Source organism: Mytilus californianus, unplaced genomic scaffold, assembly GCF_021869535.1.
Source record: "Mytilus californianus isolate M0D057914Y unplaced genomic scaffold, xbMytCali1.0.p SCAF_11, whole genome shotgun sequence".
In the NCBI taxonomy this organism is placed as follows: domain Eukaryota; kingdom Metazoa; phylum Mollusca; class Bivalvia; order Mytilida; family Mytilidae; genus Mytilus; species Mytilus californianus.
In genome coordinates this window covers 24,614,866-24,629,371 of record NW_026262593.1, presented here as the reverse complement: position 1 = coordinate 24,629,371, position 14,506 = coordinate 24,614,866, and the positions used below count along the sequence as shown (strand labels likewise).

Below are 14,506 nucleotides of genomic sequence, written 5' to 3'. Positions count from 1 at the left end.
GACCGAATAAATATCAATCATTCAGCACTTTTGTTATAAAAGGGTTTTGATATAGCAGAAAAAGTTTAAATGTGCTCTTCGGTCAAACTTATTTTATCACAGACTTGAATTCATGGATTTGCTAAGGTCTCATTTAAGCCCATAGAAAATGTGTACTACATTGAACATTGAAATTCATGGTTCACCTTTCCCCACAGAATCCATGAAAAATTGGTATTTAGCAAATAATAATGAATCCACAGTAGATTTGTTTTGTTTTTACTTCACAAAGATATCAAGTATGTACATCTATTGTTTATATTTCAGAACCGAGTTTCCCAGCACAGTATCTGTAAACTCATCACCATCTCACACTCCACAGTATCCACAGAGGGGACATGCAGGGTATAATTCACTCAGGTTCAAACTCATAGAGAGTAAAGGAATCTTTGCTGAACACTGTGTTGAGTTTGATACTTCACATAAGGTTGGTATCAGGAATAGACATTTGTTTAAGGGTTAGGTTCCACTTGGAAAAGGAGACAGATTAAGTTTTCATTTTGACTTGATTAGAAAAAAATTTAGGAGGAAAAGGGGGTTCTACTAATAATTTGAATTTTTGAAAAACAAGAAGACAGGGTCTGAAAAATGAGAAGAAGCACTCATATATTACAAGTAATCACTGTCAAGCTGCTGACAAAATATAAAGTCAGTCTTAAGGTGGCTCAGGAGTCTTCCTCCATTTTGGATTTTGAAATAGCAGATAACGTTGGTCTAGATCTTTGATGAAATGTGCAAATTTTGAGAGTAGTATGTAATTAATGTGTAAGACTTTTAATGTAAATATAGAAAATTGTAGGTTTTATCATAATTACGGCTGCAATATCTAAAAAAAGTCTGATTTGTGTTTGATTATTTTTTTTTCAACTTTGCCAAATAAGGGGAGATAACTCAGATGAAGTAATTTTTATTATAGAAAGTGTTGTGAATTTACCTATTTGAATCTGTAGCAAGAAAACAAGTTCGGTGACCCCATTTTTTCTTTTTCTTATCTGAAAGCATGTTATAAGAGCTATTTTCTCACATTATATCTTAATATTCTATCAGGTAGTTTTCTTTTTATCACACAAAATTTGATTTTTCATGCATAATCTATACAAAATCTGACAATTTTGCACTACCTGTAGCATGAAAAAAAGTCCTGTGACCCATACTTTTTATTATATTTTTGAAAAAAACATGATAAATACTTCATTTTGACTAATTATTAAAAAATTCTATCAATTTTGATTAAGACGCCCCAGCCACCTTAAGAATAATGGACATAGGGACATAGTGATTACAATACAGCCCCACTCCTAGAGTGGTGTATAATTTACTCAGAATTGGAGCAATTAAGAACTTGACATATTGTATAGACACCTGGCGTTTTCTCCCTTTAAAAAAGTTTTTTTATGCCCCCGCCACAGCGGAGGTAGCATTAAGTGTTACCCTTGTCCATCTGTACATCCGTCCCAAAATTCTTTTCTGTTCTCTATCTTTAGTTTGCCTCAACCAAATGTTATGAAACTTATACACAATGCTTATTACCACAAAACACAGATCTAGTTTAAATTTTGGTGGTGTCACTTTTACCGTTCTAGAGTTATGCCCCTTTACAAATGGAAAAGTTGTTGAATTTTTCATTCCCTTCTCTAACTTAGTTTGCCTCAACCAAATGTTATGAAATGTAGGCAGGGGCATCATCTGTGTCCCTTGGACACATTCTCCATTTATTCTATTTGGAAAAAATAATTTTAGTTTTAAGAAATACTATTAGGGGGTAGAAGCTCATAGTTTAAAGTACATTGCATTATCAGAAAAGAACAACAAACTAATTTTATTATTCTTTTAATCTTTAATAAGAAGATGAAGTTTCAACTGTTTATTTAATTTCAGTGTAATATGTTATTTACCTTTTGATAGGAACTTTATTCCAATACTGAGAAGTTGAAGACTCAGATCCAGGAGTTACAACGAGATCTGACAGTCAGGAGATGTTTGGCTAAGATGACTATGGTTACAGAGTTAGATCTACAGATTGAATCATTGCAGCAAGGTCTACAAGAACATTTTACTAAAAACGAACAGAAACAAATCTTATTGGAAAAGGTAGGGGATAGGTGACTAAAGTGTTTCAAATTAAGACTAAATGTTTATTTAGATTCAAATATTCCATTAATGTACTTTTATACATTGTCTCTTTTTTGTCTGGTTCTTTGAAAAATCATCTCTGCCTGAATCTATTGTTTGCGTCTTGCAAAGAAATCATTGACCAAATTGCAATTTCTTCTCCTGACTCACTTACTCATTTTGTTTTATGATTATGATAAATTATATTCTCCAAAGAGTCTAGAAACAGTAATATTTGATTATATTTGCCAGTCATGACATAAATTTGGACATGAATGACAAAGACAAAAATTCAAACATTCAGAATTACATACGTTATTGTTAAATGCCCTAATGTATATTTCATAAGCTGAATTATTCAAACATAAATATTGATTTTCTACAGATATAGAAATATTTTTGTTGAGCACTTTCCTGAAACTTTTATTACCATAGAACACATTTTAAGTCGGGAGCTTGAAAATCAAACAAGTTCTGTGAGGAAACATCTTTCATTCTAGTCCATTTTTTCATCTTGTCAGTGTATTTCATCATATTTATATGATTACAGTACTGTGACAAATCAGCTAAGAGCCTACTTACATATATATGTAATTCAGTAAAATTTTCCAGACATGTAATATTTACTTCAGAAATTTTAAGCTTGTTAGTATTTTAAGTTGTGTTATAATATTTTTAGCATTGGGAAGATTCAGTTCAGAGAATAGCTACAGAACAGGAACTTTACCAAGGTTTGTTTCCAATTTTTACTTATTACAGATAGAGGCATATCTTTACTCTTTGTTTATATTTTCTAATATCCTCGGAATTTTTATTTGTTTTAACAATGAAAAATTGTGACCCTTTGTTAAAAAAGAAAGAATAATTTTTGTGAATAAAAAGATAAATTATCATCAGTGGCAAACATAGTGTCTGTAAAATTTGACTCAGCTTTAACCTTACATCCCCCTCCGTTTTTAAAGTGAGTGGCGTGTATAGATGAGTTTGTCTTTCTATAAGTCTTTGTTTGTGTGTTACTCTGTTCCATTTTTATATTGATGAATGCTTACACAGGTTACTTTATAGTTTTGTAGAACAAAGGAATAATTTATAACTTAATATGTTTACTTACACTTCCAGCACAACTACATGACATCATAAGATTAAAACAAGAAACAGAAAAGCTGAAAACTATTCTGAACAGAATGAGCTCATTCGTCTCCTCCATAGCATCAGTTACTGAAAGGATTGCACCTAAGTAAGTCTGGTATTGTTACATAAATATCCTTTATACTACTATCTTATTGGGTCTTAGGTTACCTCAAGTGAAAAATGCCTTTGGTTTTCCCCTTGCCAGGGTCAAACCAAAATTTTCTTTGTTGAGGTGAGAAAAGATCCATTATATGGATCCTGAAATTGCAAAGAATAAAAACTTCTGTAGGATATTTGAACTTTTATTAATTACTGTAAACCAACTTATTTTTTGCTTGCTTTTTAATTTGACAACTTTTGCAAGTAGGAAAATGATGTGAACATAGATATTTGCAAATATGTTAAACTTAAATCATTCCTTATATAAATACACCAAGAAAGCTTTAAAAAAAAACTGCTGTGAAGTTTGCTAGAATGGGCAAATGCAAAAGAAAGTATCTGTGAAAATTAGTTAGGATGAAAAAGTCTTGTCTTTTTGTGTCAATAGCTTAATTTCTTAAAGTTAAGATGGTATCATAAACATGTCATGATAAAAATATTAGCCCCTAAAATTGAATTCAACATATTTCTGTTGAAAATGTAATGAGCTACACCCTAATATCAAAAAGATATTTTAATCACATCAACTTCTGGTTTGAGACATCATTGAGCTAGATTTTATTTTGAGTAAGGCTGTTGATCATTAGCTCTATATTTCTTAGATGATCTCAGACTTGCTCAATTTTTGTAGATTTGATCTGATGCAAGATGTTTGAAGGCTAAATTTAGCAAGGGCTATTCCAGGAAAAATGCATGGGGTGTTGGACAACACTATTTATATCCCATCATCCTTATTTTTTATTTTCACTTGTAACAGAATTGTACTTGCTCCACCCATTTTACACATTTAAAAAATATCACACCAGCTGTCCCATATATTTTTTTGGAATAACCCTGAGACAAAATTACAGAATTTTCTAAAACCACAAAATCCTGAATTTATGAACTACATGTATACATTATGAAACAGTTATAACAACAACACTTTAGGGATTGCTGCAGTAATTTAATTCGAATGACATGTTTTAGTCAGGGCTTCCAAAATTATTTTTAGCCAGCCGGACATTTTATATATCATCCCGATTTTAATCCCTTAAGACTAAATAAATAAAAGGCAATTATGGTAATCAGTTGCCGAGTTGGCCATCCCAATGATTGACATTTAAAAAAAAACGATATTAAACTTTCTTTGATTCAAATTCGAAGTTCTGACGTAAACTATTTAATTGGCAGTGCATCATTCGAAGTGTGCAACATCAGCGTACTTATATCTGCTTAGACTCTTTATTTGTGCAAAATAACGTTGTCAAAAACTTTACTTTCGTTTTTTAAATCTAAACCGGATGTTATCTTGACAATGGTAAAGCATGGACCATCGACGGATACGTAAATTCCGTGTACGTTTGCAAAGCATGAATGAGTGTAAGTAGCTCATTCTACGTTATTTCTTCAAGAAAATATTCGAAATAAACGTGAGATAAAGGTATCAATGACAATTTAAGCATTTTTTGAAGAAATTAGGATGCATAATTAAAATTCACACCTGCGCACATGCGCACACGTGTACTAGTTCAAACAGAGACATGTCTCTGGTTCAAACAACGTGGTTATGACGATTTTTCATTTTCACCTTTTTAAATTTTTTATCAAATCATATTTGTAAACGTATTTCTTATAATTTAAATCTTTTTAACTAAATTAATTAGATGCAAACCGCTGAAATGTAAGAAAATAACTTTGAATAGACCGATCAATGTCCGGTTCAAAATAGTTTACCTGTCACCTGAACAGGTAAATTTCAGCTGTTCGACAACTAATTAGCCTTGATTAAAATGAGAAGGTATTAAAGTAGGGGTTGTTTTGATAGTACTTAATGATCATGTCACTTTTATGACCGGAAATGTGTGGCTGTTAAAGGCAAAAGGTTGGGTCAAAAAGATCGCGAATTATGTTAAAATGACCGTCTCTTAAGACTTAAGCCTTGAAAACTAAAAAGTAGATGTCCGTTTCATGCTTTGCCAAGCCGGACTTTTACCGGACATTATACAAATGTCCGGAATATATGACCGTTTTGGAAGCCTTGGTTTTAGTCCTGATAATGGTGCCCTAGGCACCGAAACATGTCAATTTAATTAAATTAATGCAGCAATCCCTAAAGTGTTGTTGTTATAACAGCTTTCACATTTTGTGTTTTTTATCGTAACAACCTTGCATACCGGAGGTGTCCACTTTATAGATTCTATTGTATTGAAGATTAACCAGATTTTGGTTCACTGTCGTTTGTAATTTTACATGTATACATTGATTCACAAACTACATGTATTCATTAATTCACGAACTACATTTTTACATGTTATCCTCAGTTAAAAAACAGGTACCCACTATATAAATGAATCTGCAGTGTGCTTCATACTAAAACATCTATAATAAAATAATGCCTTTGTACTGTATCTTTACAGACTTGGCAAGACTACTAAAGACTGTGAACATGATACTAATATAGCACAGCTATTTGAACAGATCAATACAATGAATCCAGACTCACAACACAGGTAAGTTACCTTAGGCCTTTTCAACATAATCCATTCCATAGCTGACCATACCAGAGGCTCTGAATTTGGGTGTCTACATTTCGATGTTCTTTAATGTTTTTTTGACATTTTTCTCTTTTCTTAATTTTTTGACCCATTTACATTATTCTCTATGCTGTTTATATTTTGGAATCCTTTTTCTCTAATCTTTAAATCCCATTGAGATCCTTATTATTGTTGAAGTAGCATGCTTACCTGGAATGATGCAGGATCTGGTCTTGTCAACCCAATCTTTTGCAAAATCTTTAAAATTAAGAAATGTTTGCAATGTTTTTATTAAGTCTCCCAAACGAAGTTTGGGAAGACTTATTGTTTTTGCTCAGTTCTTCTTCTTCTTCTTCTTCTTCTTCTTCTTCTTCTTCTTCTTCTTCTTCTTCTTCTTCTTCTTCTTCTTCTTCTTCTTCTTCTTCCGCCGCTTTTAAATTTGAACTTGTCCGCACCCGTTCTCCAAAACCGCTTGTCGGATTAACTTAGGGTTTCACAATATGTTAGACTAACATGTCTAGTGGTGCAATCAGGGTTTTGTTTTTGCAATGGGGTTTATAAAGGGGTACTTTGAGGGGCAAAAAGAAAAGAGGGTTTTACTATAGAACCCTATGGGATTTTATTTTTTAAAATTTTCAAATGATTATAAATTGAAAACCGTTTGTGATAAACACAAACTTTTTAATTGAAAATGTTCTAAATGATAAAGCCCATTAAATGAAATACAGGGTTAGTCCCCAGGGGTCACCCCCACCCCCTGCCATTTAAGAAAGTTCTAATACCTTGTAAGTGGTCAAGATCCCCACCCCTAAACCATATATATTCTGGTTTGTCATGCTAAGATGGTTTGAATGATATACAGGGTTAGTCCCCAGGGGTCATCCCCACCCCCTGTCATTTGAGAAAGTTCAAATATCTTGTAAATGGTCGAGATCCCCACCCCTAAACCATATATATTCTGGTTTGTCATGATAAAGCACATCAAATGTAATACAGGGTTAGTCCCCAGGGGTCACCCCCACCCCCTGCCATTTAAGAAAGTTCTAATATCTTCTAAGTTGTCAAGATCCCCACCCCTAAACCATATATATTCTGGTTTGTCATGCTAAGATGGTTTGAATGATATACAGGGTTAGTCCCCAGGGGTCATCCCGATCCCCTGCCATTTGAGAAAGTTCTAATATCTTGTAAATGGTCGAGATCCCCACCCCTAAACCATATATATTCTGGTTTGTCATGATAAAGCACATCAAATGAAATACAGGGTTAGTCCCCAGGGGTTACCCCCACCCCCTGCCATTTAAGAAAGTTCTAATATCTTGAAAGTGGTCAAGATCCCCACCCCTAAACCATATATATTCTGGTTTGTCATGCTAAGATGGTTTGAATGATATACAGGGTTAGTCCCCAGGGGTCATCCTGACCCCCTGCCATTTAAGAAAGTTCTAATATCTTGTAAATGGTCGAGATCCCCACCCCTAAACCATATATATTCTGGTTTGTCATGATAAAGCACATCAAATGATATACAGGGTTAGTCCCCAGGGGTCATCCTGACCCCCTGCCATTTAAGAAAGTTCTAATATCTTCTAAGTGGTCAAGATCCCCACCCCTAAACCATATATATTCTGGTTTGTCATGCTGAGATGGTTTGAATGATATACAGGGTAAGTCCCCAGGGGTCATCCCGACCCCCTGCCATTTGAGAAAGTTCTAATATCTTGTAAATGGTCGAGATCCCCACCCCTAAACCATATATATTCTGGTTTGTCATGATAAAGCACATCAAATGTTATACAGGGTTAGTCCCCAGCAGTCACCCCCACCCCTTGCCATTTGAGAAAGTTCTAATATCTTGTAAATGGTAGAGATCCCCACCCCTAAACCATATATATTCTGGTTTGTCATGATAAAGCACATCAAATGAAATACAGGGTAAGTCCCCAGGGGTCACCCCCACCCCCTGCCATTTAAGAAAGTTCTAATATCTTCTAAGTGGTCAAGATCCCCACCCCTAAACCATATATATTCTGGTTTGTCATGCGAAGATGGTTTGAATGATAGACAGGGTTAGTCCCCAGGGGTCATCCCGACCCCCTGCCATTTGAGAAAGTTCTAATATCTTGTAAATGGTTGAGATCCCCACCCCTAAACCATATATATTCCTATTTGTCATGTCCCGAACATTTGAATGACGTATACGGTCAGTCCCCAGGGGTTCCCCCCACCCCCAATGTTCTAATATCTTGTAAATGGTTGAGATCGCCACCCCTAAACCATATATATTCCTGTTCGTCATGTAATGAACATTTGAATGACGTATAGGGTCAGTCCCCAGGGGTTCCTCCCCACCCCCAATATTCTAGTATCTTGTAAATGGTTGAGATCCCCACCCCTAAACCATATATATTCTGGTTTGTCATGCCAAGATGATTTGAATGATATACAAGGTTAGTCCCCAGGCATCACTAATGCATATAACTTTACTGGACCAAACCAATTTTCACTGGACGTTGCCCAATGTCAGGCGACCCTGGGAATTACGAATTATGGGAGCTTCGTTTGGGAGACTTCGTAACAGCATCCTGTTACAATCATTTCTTGTTATTCCCAAAATTACAACAAGATAGGTTTCACAAAAATAAAAACTTGCATTTTAAATATTTTTATTTCCTGAAATTGTAATAATTAATCTCAGATTGTTGTCCATTGTTCACCAATCAAAATAATTATTGTACACAACATACATCATTTAGGAGAAGGAACAAATACTGATCACATTGGAATTAGAAAAGTTTGTCTGTGTAAGGTCACTTGACTGTTTTTGTCTGTTAAAGGTCACTTGACTGTTTTTGTCTATGTAGGGTCACTTGAATGTTACCTTAAAAAAAAAGGGTTTCCTGGTTATGCATGAATTACTTGTTATACCACCAAATCATAGTACGTCACATCTGGTTTCATACGAAAAAGGGTAAAAAAAAATATTCCCTTGAATTTGTCAGTTGTAGGAAGTTAACGCTGCATTTCATTGCAGAAAAATATTTTTGAGTCATAGACATATATCTTGGGAGTTTCAAAGCACCATTCTTTATATATTTGAAACAAAGATAAATTTTGCACACTTTTTTGAAAAGCGTTAATTTTACAAAAGACTAATAAGGGAGAACAAAATTAGTATTACTCCTAAAGGAAGTTAAATACCCCTTAACATTAACCATTGCTTCAGTTCTGGCAGGATTTAAATGACAGATTTTGTTTGCAAATTCCTGTTCATAGATTATTTAAAAGTACTAAAAATAAGGCTGCAATTTCCGTAGGCAATGTTGACCTAAGGCTGTCCCAGAATTAAACACATGAGAGCCTCTCAAAGTGGTTGCATTTTATTTAGTATTTTTGAAGAATTATAAGTAAAATGAAAATTTTATATGGCATGGGTTAATGGGGGTCTTAAAAAAGTGCCTCAAATCCCCTCCTCCCTGGGGGGGGGGGGGGGGTTGGACCTTTATCGGGACTCCTAGATCAGGTGATTTTAAGCTCGGGATTTCGGGATTTCACCTTTCGGTATCCGGGAATTCTTTTTTCGAATTTCAGGATGTCGGGATTTAAATTTCTTTAAATTCGGAACCTTGGGATTTCATGTTTTTAAGCCCAGGATTTCGGGATCAGGACCCCTCCGACCCCCGCTCCTCCCTCCCTTTGCATTTAAATCTAGATCCGTCCTTAGATGGTTGTGTCTGTTTGATGTTGTGTGCACAGAAGGTTATATGCTTTTGATTCAATCAACCTTCGTGGAAAAAATAGCAAACAAGACCAGAATGTATGTTCAAAATTATTGTCTTAAGTTGAGAAAACTAGTACAGCTTACAAGAAAGGGAGATAATTGATACAGCATTTATAATTTTTAAAGTACTATGTAAACAAAGTTTATTATATTGTGTGTATTTTTAGGGTAGATGCCATTAGAACTGCTCAGGAAGAGAGGGAAATACTAACAGCAAATAGACAGAATCCTTTGGATGAAGAATTAATCAAAACAAAAGGAAAGTTGAAAGCTCCTTCTGCCAGGAAGGAGGTCGGAAGGAGAGATTCTACAAAAAGGAATTCTAGAGAAGTTAAGGAAAATGTCTTGGATTCTCCCAAATCAGAAGAAAAGGAAACAATTCAAGAAAAACAAAATGGGCAAGAGAAAGAGTCAGCAAAATTGCAAAAAGACTTAAATACAATAGAAAACACAGAAATAGAGAAAAAAGATTCTACCCAAAATGTGATAGTGAATGGTATAACAGAAGATAGTATAGTAATTGATCCAAGTACTGAGAAAAAAGATGATGTTATAGATAAAAAAAGTGAAATTGAGGCTAAAAAGCTTCTAAAATTAAAGCAAAAGGAGAGAGATGAGGAAATCCTAACATCACCAACATTAAAACAAAATCAGAAAGAAGACTGTCTACAAAAATCTCTTGTGTCTCCAAACATTGATGAAAAGAATAAAAAAACTGAGAAAAGAGACAATGTTCAAAATAATAAAAGTGAAATTGAGGCTAAAAGGCTTCCAAAATCAAAGCAAAAGGAGAAGGATGAGGGAATGCTGAAATCACCAACATTTAAACAAAATCAGAAAGAAGACCGTCTTCAAAAATCTCTTTCTGCTCCAAAGTCTGAAGAAAAGAATCAACATACAGAGAAAAAAGATGATGTTCAAAATACCAAAAGTGAAGTTGAGGTTAAAAGGCTTCCTAAAACAAAGCAAAAGGAGAAAGATGAGGGAATGCTAAAATCACCATCATTAAAACAAAATCAGAAAGAAGACTGTCTTCAAAAATCTCCTTCTTCTCCAAGGTCTGACGAAAAGATTTTAAGAAATCATGATGCAATTGGCAGCATACAAATTGAATCAAAATTAGAGGGAAAACAACAGAGAAAAAAACGAAGTACTTTTGATTTTAATGATACTGAATGTGTTAAAACATCGGAATTGAATAATGATCTGAAACTTGAAAAATTATTGCATGATGATCCTAAACTTGAAAAATTATTGAATGATGATCCGAAACTTGAAAAGGTGCTAGAGCCTATTGATTTAATAAAAACTGATGATGAAGCATTCACTTTACCTAAAGATTTTGTTGCATCCACTGTGAAAGGATTTGAAAGTCACAGTTTGCAAAATTCTCCCGAAAAGGTAGATAACCCTGTCAGGAGGACAAGAAGGTCAAGGAAAAATAAACAGTCCCATCGGGACTCTCTTTCATTATTGGACACAAACTGTGATAATACTCAAAAAAGTGATATTCAGGAAGTTCCATCTGACAAAAATACACTTAATGAAACTTTAGAAGATCTTTTAAACACATCAACAGGAAGTAGCATTAGTGGAGAGCAAAATGGTATTGATCAAACTATAGAATCAAATTTATTTGAAGAAGACTATGAACATAGTACAAAATGTAATCAAGTTAAATCAGTTGTGAGAAAGTTATCAGAATCTGTTCAATGAGTGTTTCCACACTGACATTTTGCAATTACCTTGAAGGCTACTCTGTTATCCAACAAATTGGTGCTAATTATTTCATTAATCTTGTCACTTGATTGCAAAGCTGTAGTGACACACAGAGATCACATCATATGTTTTGTATTATGGTCCACGTTACAATTTGTTAATCCTCAACTCCTGGAAAACGGCCCGACAGATTTCCACCAAACATGTACAATTTCTTCTAAACATCTGCTATTTTGAAAACTGATGTTAAGGATTTTTATGACCCACCTACGATAGTAGAGGGGCATTATGTTTTTCGGTCTGTGCATCTGTTCGTTTTTCCGTTCATCTGTTTGCCCATCTGTCCCACTTCAGGTTAAAGTTTTTGGTCAAGGTAGTTTTTGCTGAAGTTGAAGTCCAATCAACTTGAAATTTAGTACACATGTTCCCTATGATATGATCTTTCTAATTTTAATGCCAAATTAGAGTTTTTACCCCAATTTCACGGTCCACTGAACATAGAAAATGATAGTGCGAGTGGGGCATCCCTGTACTATGGACACATTCTTGTTTATTTTGCATTCCAAACATTTCTCCTTTCTGCTTTAATTATTTGGAGAAATTAGGGGACGCACATTTTCATTGGAAGGCACACATTTAAAAAAAATTTATCTGATTTAAATACTCCAACATGTCCAATTTAGTTATTATCAAGCATGTCGGAAAATTAATCAAACTAGAATTATTGAAATTTGAATATGAAATAAAAGAATACAGGAACCCAATATCAAAAATATCAATTCAACATGCCTAAATCATTTTTTTTCCGGTTTGCTAATAATTTTTTAACAAGAGTTCAACCTTTTATCTGAAGAACTAAACACAGAAATCTTCTGCTCATAGATGTAAAGTTACACAAGGCCTTCAAAAATTGCTCCCTGGAGGCCTGTTTACGAGCAGTGTTTTGAAGGTAACAGACAAATGAGATTGTTCATGAAATTATTTAGGTGAAATTAACATGATTAAAGACAACTATTAAAGACAAACTATTCAACGCTATATTAGAGAAATTCAAGAAAAGGAAAAAATATAACTTTTCACTTTTATTAGTAAACAAAATCTGAATGTCTAAGTAATATAACTCTGCCTCCAAAATAGTTTACCTGTACCAATAAATAACAAATGCATAAGTATTACTGTATTACCCCTGACGGACAACAGCATGAATAGACTATTCTTCAAGAGTTAACATTAATGTCTAAAAGCTTCGCACGCAACAATTCAAGCTTGTTGATAAAGATAACAACTATTCAAATTCACAATAGAGGAAATCTAAATCTCCCTTGTAAGATAAAATGAGATTTTTCATAGAACTTATATGGCATTTTATAACTTGATGTTTTGTTTTGTTTTACAGTTATCATCATGTTCATGTTATTGATGTTTTTAAAATTCAGTTAATCCATATCAAAATATATTTGTGAGCTTAAACATTATTTCAGGTACTCTATATTGTTTAAACGAACATTTATTTTCAATATTTTGTCATTTATTTATTGACATTTTACAATCTAATTAAGATTAGTTTCGCACTTGCTCCTCATTTTGGTTCGGTCGCGTGACATATAAACATGATAAACAACCGAATGAAAATGAGGAGCAAGTGCGGAGAAATAATTTTAATTAGATTGGACATTTTAAATCTGGTTTCAAACAATACTAAATCTCCAATAAAAAAAATGGGTGGTTTTACATTCAAAGTATTTTACCTCCATCATTTGGCATTTGTGCTTTAGATTGAAATTTGCAACCTATTAAAGTTTTATTTTGACACCTTTTCTGCTCACATCTCAGACTCTGCTAATTACCATATACTTTTATATATATATACATCTTAGTTGCTCAAATCAGTGTAGCATGTTACAGTACTTATTGCACAACTTAGTGGTAGAGTTGAAGATGTAAATAGAGATGAGTAGAAAAATGATCTAAATATTGACTTCTTCTGACAAAATAGTGCTAAAAATACTGAAGATTCATTAATTTTGGTGTTGTAATGCTTTTTGCCATATTATATGCAGTATCAACACAATCTAACAAGTTGCATTGTCAGTAAGATACATATCATTATATTTTACAACCTTTAAAATAAATGCCTCCAAACATAGTGATTAACAAAAGTGTGAAATTTACTTTGTTGAAAATAACGCCTTTGTAGTATTGATATTACTTCGGATGAATTGATATTATAGTGTTTTATGTCAGAAATGAATTAAATTGAAATATTTATTTCCCTCCTTGATTCTTTGGTTTTAGTTTTACAGGGTTTAACTCCATTTTTTTATACATTCAGACATAGTATATGATTTTATGATGTTGGAAATTTAAGGCCAAATAAAATCAGATTTATAGTTTAAAGTTGTTCCAATGTCTTTTCAAGGACGTGTATACTCTAAAATATATGTCCTTGGTCTTTCCAATACAACAAAAAACTTAATATGTTGTCCCATATATTCAATAAAGATTTATTAAGAATTCTCATGCATTTTCAGTAACCAGGTAACATGCAAATCTATCTATAAAATTTAAATGAAAACAAAACTTTTTGGTGTTAATTATATATTTTTTGAAATTTTCAGCAACTATTTTGCATTATATAGAAGCTATCAACCCATGTATTCATAATATAAAACTACCTACCTATGTAGATTGATTGATGAACCCTTATCCATATATCATTATATATTTGTATCAGTAGGATGAAGAGCACCTGGTCATATGTTATGTGTAAATGATGGGAAGTTGAGATTTAGATATAAAAATAAAGAGATGTGGTATATTGCCAATGATACAACTATCCACCGGAGTCCATTTGACATTGATGTAAGCAACTATAGGTCACCATACAGCCTTCAACAATGAACAAAACCCATGCTGTATAGTAAGCTTTGCTCTATAAGAGGGTCTTGATTGGGGCCTTCATTTCTATATATTTAATTTTTTAGGCCAATTTTCTCTATTCTTTATATTTTTTTTGCCCATTATCTCTATTCTTTACATTTTCATGATT

The 14,506-nt window shown here is 33.4% G+C and overlaps 1 protein-coding gene across 3 annotated transcripts in view; it reads left to right on the top strand.

Annotated features, from left to right (window-relative positions):
• Positions 1-13,854, top strand: part of LOC127719768 (RING finger protein 207-like) — a 108,909-nt gene extending 95,055 nt beyond the window's left edge. For all 3 annotated transcript variants that reach the window (XM_052226030.1, XM_052226029.1, XM_052226031.1), the window contains exons 11-16: positions 307-466; positions 1,945-2,130; positions 2,831-2,882; positions 3,271-3,388; positions 5,841-5,933; positions 9,906-13,854. In XM_052226030.1, coding sequence (XP_052081990.1) covers positions 307-466; positions 1,945-2,130; positions 2,831-2,882; positions 3,271-3,388; positions 5,841-5,933; positions 9,906-11,454 — 2,158 coding nt within the window. In that variant the 3' untranslated portion in view covers positions 11,455-13,854. The remainder of the gene's footprint in view (positions 1-306; positions 467-1,944; positions 2,131-2,830; positions 2,883-3,270; positions 3,389-5,840; positions 5,934-9,905) is intronic.
• Positions 13,855-14,506: the final 652 nt, after the last annotated feature.